The sequence below is a fragment of the Papio anubis genome, chromosome 7 (assembly GCF_008728515.1).
Source record: "Papio anubis isolate 15944 chromosome 7, Panubis1.0, whole genome shotgun sequence".
Lineage (NCBI taxonomy): Eukaryota > Metazoa > Chordata > Mammalia > Primates > Cercopithecidae > Papio > Papio anubis.
Window position 1 is genome coordinate 47,879,625 of NC_044982.1, and position 13,696 is coordinate 47,893,320.

Here is a 13,696-nt window from a genome sequence, read left to right on the forward strand (position 1 = left end):
AATTGAGTTGAGATGCCTTAAAAAAAAAAAAAAAAAAAAAGATGTCTTGCTAAAAGATGTGCCCATTATAAGTATGGAGAAATAATTTGCTGTGTTCCAAAGATAAAAGCCTTGCTAGAGGTAAGAAATATATAAAGTATAGAAAAAAAGGAACGTTTCCAAGACAAAATTTAAAAAACGAATAGTAAGGGATTTTTGTTGCCTTAAAACTTAGCATCTGAAATTTAGCATTTGGAGAGTTAATTTTAATTGGATATATTTCATAATAAGTATCTGAATTACGAGAGACTGAACTGATTCTATAGTTTCCTTTTAACAAAATTTATGCTCCCATTGGCCAAATTTGGGACATGTTGAACATCAAAAAGAAAAGAGGCTGTAAAATGATTGCAAAATATCAGATAAATAAAACTGCATGTGTCCGTAGTGATATTCAAAGAGAAAAAGAAAAAATAAAGAAGGCTCTTTTTTAAGAATGTCAACTAATAAAAGTAGAAGGAAAGATATTTAGAAAACTATCACTTTGCATCCCCAAAGCAATCACTGATTCAAGCAAAGATCAGCCATGGCCAGGCACGGTGTCTCCCGCCTGTAATCCTAGCACTTTGGGAGGCCAAGATGGGCGGATCACCTGAGGTCAAGAGTTCAAAACCAGTCTGGCCAACATGGTGAAACCCCGTCTCTACTAAAATACAAAAATTAGCCGGGTATGGTGGCGGGTGCCTGTAATCTCAGCTACTCAGGAGGCTGAGGCAGCAGAATCACTTGAACCCCGGAGATGGTGGTTGCAGTGAGCCGAGATCGCGCCACTGCAACTCCAGCCTGGGCGGCTGAATAAGACTCTGTCTCAAAAAAAAAAAAAAAAAAAAAAAAGAATCAGCCATATAAGCTAAAGCCATTAAGTGGAATTTGTTGAGGGATAGGAGAGCCACAGTACCAAAGAATCCATCCCCAAGTACTATTTGCATAAGAAGACTTACTTTTATCATGAAGAAATCTATGTTCACCAACTTAATCAAGGTATCAAATAGTGGGGCAACCTGCTATTGTTTCTTGATGTGAAAGAGTAAGAGTATACAACATCATTAAAGAAATATTCTTGCCAAGAATGTTTAACCTGAATTCGATCAAGTCTCACCCAGTTTATAGGAAATAAAGGGCCCAGATTCTAAGACAACATAAGGAAACAAACGAATCCAACATGTTGGCCTTTCTACAAGAAAACTGTCCTTCCTCTTTAAAGAGCCAATTATCTGGCCGGGCGTGATGACTCACGCCTGTAATCCCAGCACTTTGGGAGACCGAGGCAGGCGGATCACTTGAGGCCAGGAGTTCAAGACCAGCCTGACCAACATGGTGAAAACTCATTTCTACAAAAAGTACAAACTAGCTGGTCATGCTGGCGCAGGCCTGTATTCCCAGGTACTCATGAGGCAGAGGTGGAAGGATCACTTGAACTTGAACTTATGAGGCAGACATTGCAGTGAGCCAATATTGTGCCACTGCCCTCCAGCCTGAGGGACAGATCCAGACTCTCCCAAAAATAAATAAATAGGTCGGGCTCGGTGTCTCACGCCTGTAATCCCAGCACTTTGGGAGGCCGAGGGGGGTGGATCACAAGGTAGGTCAGGAGTTCGAGACCAGCCTGACCAACATGGAGAAACTCCGTCTCTACTAAAAATACAAAAAAATTAGCCAGGCATGGTGGTGCACACCTGTAATCCCAGCTACTCAGGAGGCTGAGGCAGGAGAATCGCTTGAACCTGGGAGGTGGAGGCTGCAGTGAGCCCATATCAAGCCACTGCATTCCAGCCTGGGTGACAGAGTGAGATTCTGTCTCAAAAAATAAAAACCTAGTGTCTTTTGTTTAACATGGGGAGACTGTTCTAGACTAAAAAGAAACCTACAACCCACAACCAAATGCAATGCATGACATTGACTGACTCCTGCTTTGTAGGGGAGGTAGGAGGGCAGAAAGCCGCTATTAAAAGTTCTTGAAACACATTGGGAAATTTTCCATATAAAATTTTGATATTATGAATTACTACTGATTTTCCTTAAGTGCGATCATATTGTAGGTATACAGGAGAATCTCCTTGTTCTTGGGTAATGTATGCTTTTTAGAGATAAAATATCATGATACCTGAAATTTACTTTAAAATATTTTATCAGTGTGGGGGAGAGGGGAGGATTGCTATGATAGTATCTGTCTTTGATCTGAAAAATCAGTAATATAGTTAAACCTAATACATAAATACAGTTACAGCAAGCATGGCAAAATGTTGACAACTGTTGAAATCTAGGTGGCATAGAGTTGTTTATTATCCTTTCAACTTTTCCATGTTTGAGATTTTTTGTAATGAAAAGTTGGGAGAGGGGATTATTTTCAGAAATATTTTCCTCAGATGGCACCTATAAAATGTATCCTAAATTTTAAAGTACCTTAACTAGAAGTTGTCTGCTTTCCTTCATTTGCTTGCTCGTCGTCCATTCTAATACTAAAACCTATCTACATTGCGCATATTCTAATGCTAGAATAGGTCTAATATAAATCTCACAAATAACACCAATAACCAGCACAAGATTTATAGGTGTAAACATCTGGTTTTATACCGAAATAACAAACTTAACAGCAGTAAAACAAATCGTTTATTACTGCATATGTGTTATATTAAATTTACACAATGATATATAAAAACACATACTGTTTATATTATATAGTAATTTAACATCAACAGGAATATCAACACAAGTACTACTCATGCACAAAACATGCATATATTGGTATACAAAAAGCAATTTTACACAATACTGTTTACCAAAAATTTTTTCTTAAAAAACAGCCCTTCCACATAGGATCAGCGGTCCAATCTGGACTGGATTGCACTAATATGTTCAGGTCAATGCTTAGGTGGCATAGCGCTCAGTGAGCAATTCTGGGATTGGAGTCATGCCCAAGGGTTACTTCATTAATAGTGAATGTCTCTGTGCCCAAGGACCAAAATTTTATCCCAAAAGTAAATCCTCCAAGGAATGAAAGGTTAGATTGGCTACAAATTAGGGAGGGAAAAGGCATCAAAATGTTGGATAAACGGCCCTAGAAGGGGTTATTAGGAACAGGGCCTAGGCACCAAGTGTGGCAAAAGTTTTTGTGAATCCTTTTAAGGTCCCTATCCAGGCTGCCATCTCTGGATTTAAGGTCTGGCCTCCAAGTCATGAGTCTAGTAAAAAAAACAGTTCTGAGAATAAAGCCGAATGGGCATACATCTGAGAAATTTAGACTACATAAAAAATTATAGAATACAATGACTGCCCCTCGTACCTACTTCACACTATTGTATGTGGTGCCCCTCAACAGGAAAAGCCTCATGGAGACACTGCCCTGAAAACTCAAGGAGCAAATATAAATCCAAAAATTCCATCCACCTGACCTTGGGATCAAACGGTCTTATCCCAATAAAACTTGAACATCGAAACCTGTACCTTGCCGGATGCTCAGAAAGATTAAAATAAAAAACAGCAGGTACCACAAAACTCACTATCACCATTAAAACCTCAATATTTACTTCTAACTAGCAAAACATTCTTAACCTTCCATTAAAGGCACTAGCGTCCGTATGTGAAGATGAAACAATAATTTACCTTGGTTTTATCTTTTTAAAAAAGCATTCCATTAAAGTATTATACAAAAATGAAACCACCACCTTTTTTATTTTGGCAACTAGAAAAAAAAAAAAAAAAAAGACACTTTCTACACCAATGACGTCACTCAAACCGTCGTCATCAGTTTCAAAGAGCCAGACCGAAAGCGGAGGATCTTCTTCTTGAGGTTATGTGAGGCCTTAATTTTGACAAAGGTTTTTGCGTGGTGGTTGTGAAGGTCTGGCGCCGTTACCGTTTGAATGGGGAGAGTCTGGACAAACTGGGACCAAATCAAGCCACCGCTTTCTTCAGAGTCGCTGGTGGTTGTGCTCTCCCCCACGAACTCGCCCTCGCTCACACTCGACTCGCTGTCCCCGAAGCAGTTGGTGGTGTAATTGCTCTGCTCGTCCTCACTGGTGTCCACCACGGTGGAGTGGAACAGGGACTCGCACTCCGCCGAGTATTCGGAGTCGCTAGCCACATAGGCGTAGGGGCTGGCGTAGGGCAGCTGCACCGGCGCGGGGTACAGCCCCACATTCTCCCGGCGACCCCGCCGGGCCCTCCTCAGGGCCTCTTCATAAGAAATCTCGGCCGAGGACTTCCACCGCCGGTAGTCAGTTCGCTTGTGCTTAGGTTTGGCCACTACCGCCTCCCGTCCGTGGCCGTGCGCCCTGCTCCCCGCCCTGTGGCCCCCGCCCGCGGGCCTGCCAGGAAGACCAGCCTCGGGCCCGCCCCCGCTCTTCCTCCCCTTGGAGGAGGCTTTCTTGAGTTTCTTATTTGTATCCAAGTCATCCGGGAAGCGACACTTTTTGCTCCCGGCCCGCGTTTTCTCCCTGACGGTGGGCAAGCCGTTCTCCAGCCCCTGGAGGGCTGGGCCGCGGTGCTTCAGGCTAGAGCTCTTCGCGACGCCCACGTTCCTGTGGCCCCGGTGGAGCCTGACACTGGGCTGCTGCCCCGGGATGAACTGGGCCTTGACCAGGTGCGCTTCCTCCAGGCTTTGGGAAGAAGAGCCCTCGCTCTTGAAATCCAAGGCAGGCCTCTCTTCCACCGGGAAAGCTGGAGACAGCAGGGGAGGAGCGGCCAGGGTGACGCCCTGCAGGCTGTTTTTCTGTGACATCTTTTTCAGAGGCTGGACAACTTTGTTCTCCTGCGGCGGGGCGGGGCCTATGCCGGGACTCTCTTTTGGAGAAGCCCCTGAGAGCTGAGCGTTTTCTTTAGGGGACTCCCCTGTCCCGATGGCGGGACACCGAGCATGTTCTTGGGAGGCTGGCTTGGCCGTTTTCGGCAGGTGCTTACTCTGAAGGTCGGAGGCAGCGCCTGAGGGGCAGCCCTCTGGCAGGGGCAACCTCTTGCTTTCGGCTTGTTCGGCCTTTGATTCTTTTGACCAGGGCTTCGGTGGGGAGAATGTCCCATTGTCCAGAGAAGGTATCCCGCCAGAGGGCAGACATGCCTGTTTCGAATTCTTAAGGTTCACACTGTTGCCCTGCGAGACACCGCCCGGGGCTCTGATACAAACGCTCCCGTTCCTCAGAAGCCCTTTCGTGGGGTCAGCGTTCACGCTGGTTCTTGGTTTGTTGGTCCTTACAGGGTGTGTTTTTTTCTGGACGAGGCTCAGAATGTAGCCATCCATTTTCTTGCTGGATGAAGGATGGGAAGCAGACCATAGACTGCTTGGGGAAGGTAAAGAACTGTCTGTTTTGACGGCATTTAGCTCAGATCCACCGCAAATGTCATTGGCATGGTTTCCAAGCCTGTCCTCTTCCCTCAGAGGGTTGCCCGTCAGACAAAGGAGAAACATTGGACTCTGCACAGCCACAGCATGAAGTGGACTGGGATACCGATACACATCATTCCCGTTTTTGGACACCAGATCACACTGGTACTTGGGATTCACATCTGCAATGACATCAAGGGAATTAAATTGTGGTGTGGAGAGGGAACGGCAAACTGCCCCTGAGGCCTGGTCTTCACAGTGGCCTTCTTTATATTCCAACAATCCTATGAGATCTGAAAAACATTTAAAGGTACACTCTGAAGAAATGAATTGGTCAGCACCAGCTTGACTCTTCGGCCAATTTTTATGAAAAATCCACGGGTAGAGAGAGCATGCCAAGGATTAAAAAACGCGGCCCTACCATTTGACATGTAATTACTGCTACTGGATGAGGGGGAAATATTTAACAAATGTTTTGACAGCAGATAATAAATCCTCTGAAGGAAAAATACTCAGCCATTAAGAATGTTTTCAAACTGCTGCATCATAGAGGGAAAACACTTTAAAGTTTAGTGAAAATAATGATATAATACTAGAATATGATTATTTTACTATGATCACATGTATGCAAAGAAAAAACATCTGAGATGAAGCACACCAAGATTCTAGTAGTAGTATTTCAGTATGATGAGAAACAAGTGATATTTACTTTATTTTCTGTTTTCTGAATTTTCAATCATAACTGTACTGCATTTACAACTGGGAAAAATAAAACGTTTTGAATCACGGTTTCTCTAGGCTGCTCTCCCCTCTCTGTTCTATGGCTTTCTTTAGGATAAACTGTATATTCAGTAGGCTTTCTCCTCATTTTGTGTTTTTTAAAACCTAATTCTTAATGACATTCATTCAAATATAACTGTCAATTGAAAGGTGATGGAAACCAATCAAACTTCAGTAAAAACATCAGATTTAAATAATAATTGCCTTATATTTTCAATAGTGATGCTAAAAAAATAAAACAGGGGCCAGGTATGATGGCTTATGCCTGCAATCCTGACTCTGGAAGGCTGAGGCCAGAGGATCGCTTAGGCCCAGGAGTCCAAGACCAGCCTGGACAACATAGTGAGACCCCATCTCTCTAAAAACAAATTTCAATTTAAAACTTTTTTTTTAATATGATAAAGAATTCTTGATTTAAGATTTTAAAAGATTGAGTGGTAATATTAATGGATAAATTTCCCCTATCTTGAAAATGTAGATGCCAAAGTACAACAAAATCAAGCTTGCTGTCTTAAATGATTTTGATCTCTTAAGTTGGCGAATATTATAAATAACAAATCCTTTTAATGACCTTCAGTTATCAGAGAAAATTAAAATTGAGTTTATCAGTAATAATTTGTCCTCCATTATATTTATTCATTCAAATACTGAGAATCTACATGTGCCTGATTCTATGTTGAAAAAGCTCCATGAACTTCAATGATAATTAGCAGTCTGAGGGAAAAAATAGTCTAGACCCAGAGATGATATGTAAAGAAAATATAATAAAACAAAAGTGCCATGTCCCCACCCACATGACCCTCCCCTCAATAAAGAGCTTTTTCTAAAAGGAAACATCTAGCTAACATCCTTCCCTATCCTTCCTCCCCCAGCAACCTAAGCCCTATCTCTGCCTTACTTAAAGCCACACTGACAAACACTTCACTATTCATCCCTTTTCCCTCTTTAGAGTTGAACAAAACAGATATCCCAGCCCCCAAGGCCTTGTGCAACTGTCTCAATTATGTGAGGATGTGGCATTTGGAAGAGCACGGGTCTGTCTTGAAGGAAAACCTAAACCAAAGTGCCTTTAATAGGTTTATAAAGTTTCCCTCTGAAACCAGATCTGTGGAATGAAGGGGAGTAATTACCAATGAACTTGAGGCCCAGACCCTCTAGATAACACAGTTCTGTGCTTCCCCAAATGATTGCTGCTGACAACACACAGATACGAAGACACCAGCCAATTAGCTCCCTCAGCTGCTCAGTGTTGTCTGCCTTGCCCGGACTCAAAAATTCAGGCTTATACCCAAGTGGAGAACACAGACAAACCAGGAGAGTGATGACTTGTGCCAGCACCCAGAGCAATTCTAATCTTCATATTTTCTCTTATAAGAATTCACAATATAACAGGACTAAGGAAGAAGTCTTGAATTCCAGCAGCAACCCTGCCATTCAGCAGATGGAGAACCTCTGACAAATGGCTTATAAGCCAAAATTCTTCTTCTGTTAGACGAGAAGTTTGAAAACAACAATTTCTGAATTCCCTTGGGATGATGGAAAACCATGGACCTGGCAGTTAGGCCTGAGCTTAACTTCTGCCTCTGCCACTCACTATCTATAGAGCCTTAAATAACATATGTAACCTTACTAGGCCTCATTTTTTTAATACATAAAATGGAGCTAACAAGACCTGTACTGTGCAGAACTACTGGGAGGATTCAGTGGAGATAAATGTATACAGAGCATCCAGCACAGTGTGCGACACATACTGGAAATGCAGAAACTCTTCTAGTATAATAGCATGATTCCTTCTGGGGGTCATTGCAAAGATATCCCAAAATAAGGAATAATGGCATGTGGGCACCCACTTACTAAAAGAAAAAACAAGCTGCCATCATGCAGAATATTCTGGAGAACATGAAGGGGCCACTGCACCCTGAAGTGCCAACCAGTTTTTGGGCAGGCTGGTGGACATATTTAACTTAATGTGAGTGTTTGATTGATTGATTGAGATGGTGCCTCACTCTGTTGCCCAGGTTGGAGTGCAATGGCAAGATCTCGGCTCACTGCAACCTCCGCCTCCAGGGTTCAAGCGATTCTACTGCCTCAGCCTCTCAAGTAGCTGGGATTACAGGCACATGCTGCCACACCCAGCTGATTTTTGTATTTTTAGTAGAGAAGGTGTTTCACCATGTTGCACAGGCTGGGTTTTTTTTTTTTTTTTTTTTTTGAGCCTGAGTCTCTCTCTGTCACCCAGGCTGGAGTGCAGTGGCACGATCTTGGCTCACTGCAACCTCCACCTCCTGGGTTCAAGCAATTCTCCTCCCTCAGCCTCCCAAGTAGCTGGGACTATAGGCGTGTGCCGCCATGCCTGGCTAATTTTTGTATTTTTAGTGGAGATGGGGTTTTACCATGTTGGCCAGGCTGGTCTTGAACTCCTGACCTCAAGTGATCCACCCACCTCGGCCTCCCAAAATGCTAGGATTATAGGGGTGAGCCACTGTGCCAGGCCAACCCAGGCTGGTCTTGAACTCCTGACCTCAGGTGATCCAACCGCCTTAGCCTCCCAAAGTGCTGGGATTACAGGTGTGAGCCACTGTACCCGGCTGAGTTTTAGCTTTAAATAATTAAAAGAACAAAACAGTTCCAGAATGAAAGAAAATACAGACAAGTTAACCTAACAGCAAAGGCTCGGAAACAGAGCTCAATACCTACAATATTGGGACAGGATTTCTAGAGATAAACTGTCTTGCTGCTATCAGAATATATAACCAAGTAGCACCCAAAGGGTACTGGAATAGTTCTAGATACTCACCTAAATGAAACTATGAGTTCTAGCTGTAAGTATGGCACTAAATGCTGCAAATTGATGAACCTTCATTTTTCTACCAGTGAAAGGTGCTAGAGCCAAATAACCTTTTAAGGGCCCTTGACGCCTTCCAATTAAAAAATTTCTATCAGTGCTAAAAATTCTTACCTGCAGATTTGGGGCAACCATCTGAGAGAGTCAAGGTCGCCTCCAAGGGGCTGCAAAAGCAGGTGCTGGAATGACAACTGGATAAACACTCACTGAACACCGAGTTAGAGGAATTGGAAAGGGATCCTGAAGCCCCATCACTCAGCTCATAAAACCCTACAAATAAAAACACCATTGGAATTAAGATCATGTCAAGGAATAATGCATATTCATGCTTAAAAGGAAAATGAATAATCATTTAGGGAAAGGAGATTTTTGTTTGTTTGTTTTTTGGCCAATTTTGGTTCATTGGACTTTACTGTCCTAATCGTATGGTCTTATTTCAAACAATCCTTAGGAAAAGGCAGAGCCATAACCAGGGGTACATTTCAGAGTTACTCTCACCCTCAAACTGACCTTACTCCTTGACCCCGCCTTTGAAGATGTCCAAGGAAAGAAACTTAGATCTGTCAAGCCTCATCTTTATCATGATTGTTTCAGAAAAATAATAAGAGAAAAATCTATTTAAGGAGCCAATGGTTTAAAAGAAAAAAAGAAAAAAAAACTTTTGAAGTGGTCTCAGGAAGTTGAAGTGTGACTAATTTTCTAGCCCAGTTCTGACTTACTCAAGTTTCAAAGGAGGGCAGCTCTTGCAGAAATTTGAATAGCTTTTATTTTTAAACTCGGGGGGACTCCAGTCACATCAATCTCATTACTAAAAATTTTGTTGTCTGAGTTTATTTCCCTCTTATTCCAATGAAACTGAATGGCAGGCTGCTTTTTTTTTATTTTATTTTTTATCCTCTCTCTGTGCACTGGAAACAAACTCCATTGCCATTTGCAGGTCTGGGAATGTTAACCACAAGGGGCTGAGATATAACTCAAGAGTGCAGAATTCTGTCCTTGTGCTCACTCACTCACCTGAGCTAGGCCGACTGTCTGTCTCCAGGTGCTCTTCAGATGTCTTTTCTACATCCAGTCTCAGGTCACTTATCTGCTTGTCAAGCTCTTGCAACTGATTCAACAAACCAGCATCTCTTCGCCTCAAACAATTCTGATTAGGAAGAAACAAAGGAAACATGAATATACAGGGGTGCCGTAAGAACCAGAAAGTCAAGTCTAAGGATTCAAATTACCCATCTGAAGAGTTCACTAAAACTTAGAAAACCAGAATTTTACTGGATGACCTGAAGTAAAGAAAGACTTCGAGAATTCAAGAATATGTCCTATGTTTAATTCCACTTTCTCACATTTTGTGGTGATATAAAGTTTCTTCATAAAAACAAGGCTTTAGTTTCAACTAATATATGCAAACTGACTTTTTATAGGTAGGGACAAGAAAAACGGACTGAGACTTTAAATCATCTGGTGTATAACCAGTCTTTTAAAAAACAATACTTCACAGTAGACTCTTTAATTTGAAGTGAGAGTAACAGATTTCCTATAATACGTTATAATCTTAGGTGAGATTTTCTGGCCAAATGTCTTGGCCTGCAGAGTTTTGTTTTCTATTAGTTGCTGTGTGGGGTTTAATCAGTCTTAGGGCCTTTGAAAGTGAGAAACTAATACTAATAGCCAGTGCCAAGTATAATGTGAGCTGGCAGAATCCAAAACCCTCATGGGAAGGCCCATCGAGATTTGAACGCCTCTGGGTTTCCAAAGGTGACAGATGGATTGTGCTAACTCACACTGCCACCTAGTGCTTCCTATTGCTGGAAAAACGGGAGAACTCAAAAAGCATCTGGTTCAAATCATGAATGCCAAGTCTACAAATGAAAATAGTACCATAAACACTGACTGGACTGGAATTCTCTTGACATACGGCTTTGCTCCCCTCAAGCGGACAATAGGAATGCACAATTACAATCCTAAGATTCGTGCAGACAAAAAGATGCAATTGCACAAGACAATAAAATGTAAAAGTCACCAGCCATAACCAGTGAGAACTGGCTCAAATCAGTGTTACACAGGAATCAGGTCTGTGACCAAAGCAGCACAGTAAAATACCAAAACAGAGATATTACACAAACCACAGTGTACATCCTTACAACACACATGCATATGAATATCTATGCCTCTTGTCTTTTGACTTAAAAAGCTTGGAGACATAAACCATATGTTTGTTTGCTACAACTAATTTCTTCAGGAAAAATGAACCTATCAAGTAAAAGCATCTGGGTGCTTTAAAAAAACACACACAGAGAAAAGAAATGATCTGAAAAGAGATAATAGACGAAAACATATGACAACCGCACAGCATCACCACTTTATTGTGGGAGGGCCACTACCCGGCATGTGTCTAGTTTGGATAGTATCACTTGGTCAGGTGAGGGCGTTTGCTGTTTCCAAAACTACATTTTAAGGTCAATGAAAACAAAGCTGCCGCCATTATTCTGAGGCGGGGTCAAAAGCCGTTCATCAATACATTAAGCTACAAAGTTCTTTTTCTTCCCCACTAATGAAGACTGCATAGAATGACTGAGACAAATCCAGTAAGATAAATGCTCCCCGAGAGCAGGTTCTCTTTTCTCCCACCTCCACCACCAATCACAGCTGGCAGAACGTATAAAATATGAGAGGAGGGGACACAGTCTCCAGCCAAATTTCCATCATTTCCATCTAGTTTGAGCTGCCTTATACAAAGGGCTTCTATTTGAAATTAAGCACCAGCCTGGGTGAAAGCTGGCATGCTGGGGAGAGCTCTCGGAGAGGCACGGCTCCCTACAGGCGCTCCAGTGTAATCGTAAAACTCGGCCTTGGACAGTTAAGCACGCCACAAACCCCCTCCTTGGCTTTTGGCCCCTCTCGGCGGGAGGAGATGAAGCCAAGAAAACCTCCAAATAAAATGGTATTTTAAGTGGGAGTTTGCAAACCTCTGGGGAGGGGGCATATACTCATCTAACTAAGGAGACCGAAGGTCAGAACTAGGCGACTCCAAGAATCCCGAAGGCAGAGGAGGAGGGAAGAGCGGCCACCCCCTTCCCGCAATCCGCGCGAGGTCGCCAGACACAAAGCGGGCACACGCCTGAAACGCGTGGGCGTCGGCAGCCCACGCGCCGCAGGCACTCAGAAACGAGATCAGGGAGGTATGGGGCGGGCGGGGGCGTCCCATAACAGCGAGCATCTCCCCAGCCAGAGTTAACCTCGCGCCCGCCCGAGGTCACCTGCCCGACCTCCAGCCCCGGGGCAGGGACAGCCGTGCTCCACCTTTGGGCATGACCTACCAATTGCTTTCGTAGTAGCAAGATGTTCTCCTCCAAGAACTTCTCTTCCAGGCGGCTGCGCTGCGCCGCCTCCCCCAGTAGCTCCCCGGCGCGGGGCGCAGCGGCCGCCGCACTCCCAACGCCGCGCAGGGCGCCCCGGACCAGCAGCTCCTGGCGCTGGCGAAGGTACTCCAACTCCGCCAGCCCGGCCAGCGTGGCCTCCTGCCGCTCCCGGGTGCGCTGCCGCTCGGTGTCCGCCTCGCCCTTCTCCCGCCAGCGCCCCTCGGGCTCCGCCGTGCGCTGCTCGCCTCGGGCCGGCGCCGGAGGCTCCAGCTCCTTCGCCGTCCCGGCCGGACTCGGCTTCATGGCCCCCAATCCGGCAACGAGCGCCGTCACCGCAGCCGGGCCGCCCAGGCGGAGAAGTAGGGCGCTAGGGCTGCGGCCGCGGGTGGGCTCATGCCGCCCCGCGGCGGGGCGCGGCGCTGGCGGGGGCGGCGGCCACAAGCCCTCGGGTCCTGCGCGCGGCAGCCGGCTGCTGCCGTCCCGGCCCGGGCGGCGCCGTCCGCTGTCGCCGCGCGTCCCTCGCCGCGGCCCGGCAGCTGATAACGCCCTGCCCGGCGCTACGTCACGCGCGGCGGCCCTGCAAACCCCCGCCTGGCTACCGCCTCCCCGCGCCGGCCCCCCGGCTGCGACGCTCGCGCCCCCAGGCTTCCCCTCTTCTGTCAGGCGCGCCGCCCGGCCCTCAGAGCCACCTCCTCCTCTCTCGCCCCTCCCCGCCTCCTCCCCCGCTCTCCTCGCGGGCCTCCTCGCCCCCTTTTCGGGTTTACTGCACCCGATTTTGCCCTCGCTCCTCATTGGCTCTTTCCCGTCGCCCAAAGCTCGGGGCGAGCGCCTGGAGCCCCAGCATCCTGTTACAGTCGGCCGCGCAGGCAGGGGCCGGGACGGGACGCGGCAGTTGGGCTCTCCGGAGAACTTTCTGAAACTCGACCAAGTTGCAGCACAGTCTTAACCCTTTCCCCACATGGCCACTCCTCATTTCCACTCACACCGAGTTAGGTTTCTTTCACTTCCCAGGCAAGGTATTGTGAGTGTATTCACAGACACTGTGGGGTTGGTTCCTTAACTCCACTTTGTAAAGGCAGAGCATAATGCAATGTTGTTCTAAAACTGTTAAGTTTTGTTGTCGTTTTAATTTTTTAACGTCAGTCTTAACGATGGACGGCATTTAAAATTAGGCAGGAGGATGTCGCTGTATAGCGAGAGGTTGCATCGATTCTTTTACAAGCTTACGATTTGAGTGCGCGCGCGTGCGCGCTTTGGTTTTTTGTTTGAGCTTTTATTATTACTTAGTCTGCGTTTACAATAAGAGCTCTGACTCAGAAATCAGACTGTCTGGATTTGCATCCCAGTTTCACCCCT

General features: G+C 45.4%; 1 protein-coding gene across 4 annotated transcripts; it reads right to left on the reverse strand.

Annotated features, from left to right (window-relative positions):
- Window positions 1–2,584: 2,584 nt before the first annotated feature.
- On the reverse strand, window positions 2,585–12,964 carry DACT1 (dishevelled binding antagonist of beta catenin 1). 4 transcript variants are annotated; one of them, XM_003901871.4, is made up of 4 exons: window positions 12,299–12,964; window positions 9,996–10,128; window positions 9,096–9,251; window positions 2,585–5,538 (listed from the first exon to the last, which is right to left on the reverse strand). In XM_003901871.4, the coding sequence occupies exons 1-4, from the start codon at window positions 12,641–12,643 to the stop codon at window positions 3,770–3,772; spliced, it is 2,403 nt and encodes an 800-aa protein (XP_003901920.1). In that variant the 5' UTR covers window positions 12,644–12,964; the 3' UTR covers window positions 2,585–3,769. The 4 variants fall into 4 exon arrangements, with proteins under 4 accessions (XP_003901920.1, XP_003901921.1, XP_021796964.1 ...); XM_003901872.4 differs by having other exon boundaries at window positions 2,585–5,649; XM_021941272.2 differs by lacking the exon at window positions 9,096–9,251.
- Between the last annotated feature and the right edge of the window lie 732 nt (window positions 12,965–13,696).

Coding starts and splice junctions, on each gene's coding strand:
- DACT1 (XM_003901872.4), bottom strand. CDS start 12,643: ATGAAGCCGAGTCCGGCCGGGACGGCGAAGGAGCTGGAGCCTCCGGCG. Junction 9,252..9,995: donor AGACAGTCGGCCTAGCTCAG/GTGAGTGAGTGA, acceptor TTTTATTTGTAG/GGTTTTATGAGCTGAGTGAT. Junction 5,650..9,095: donor TGGTTGCCCCAAATCTGCAG/GTAAGAATTTTT, acceptor AATGTTTTTCAG/ATCTCATAGGATTGTTGGAA.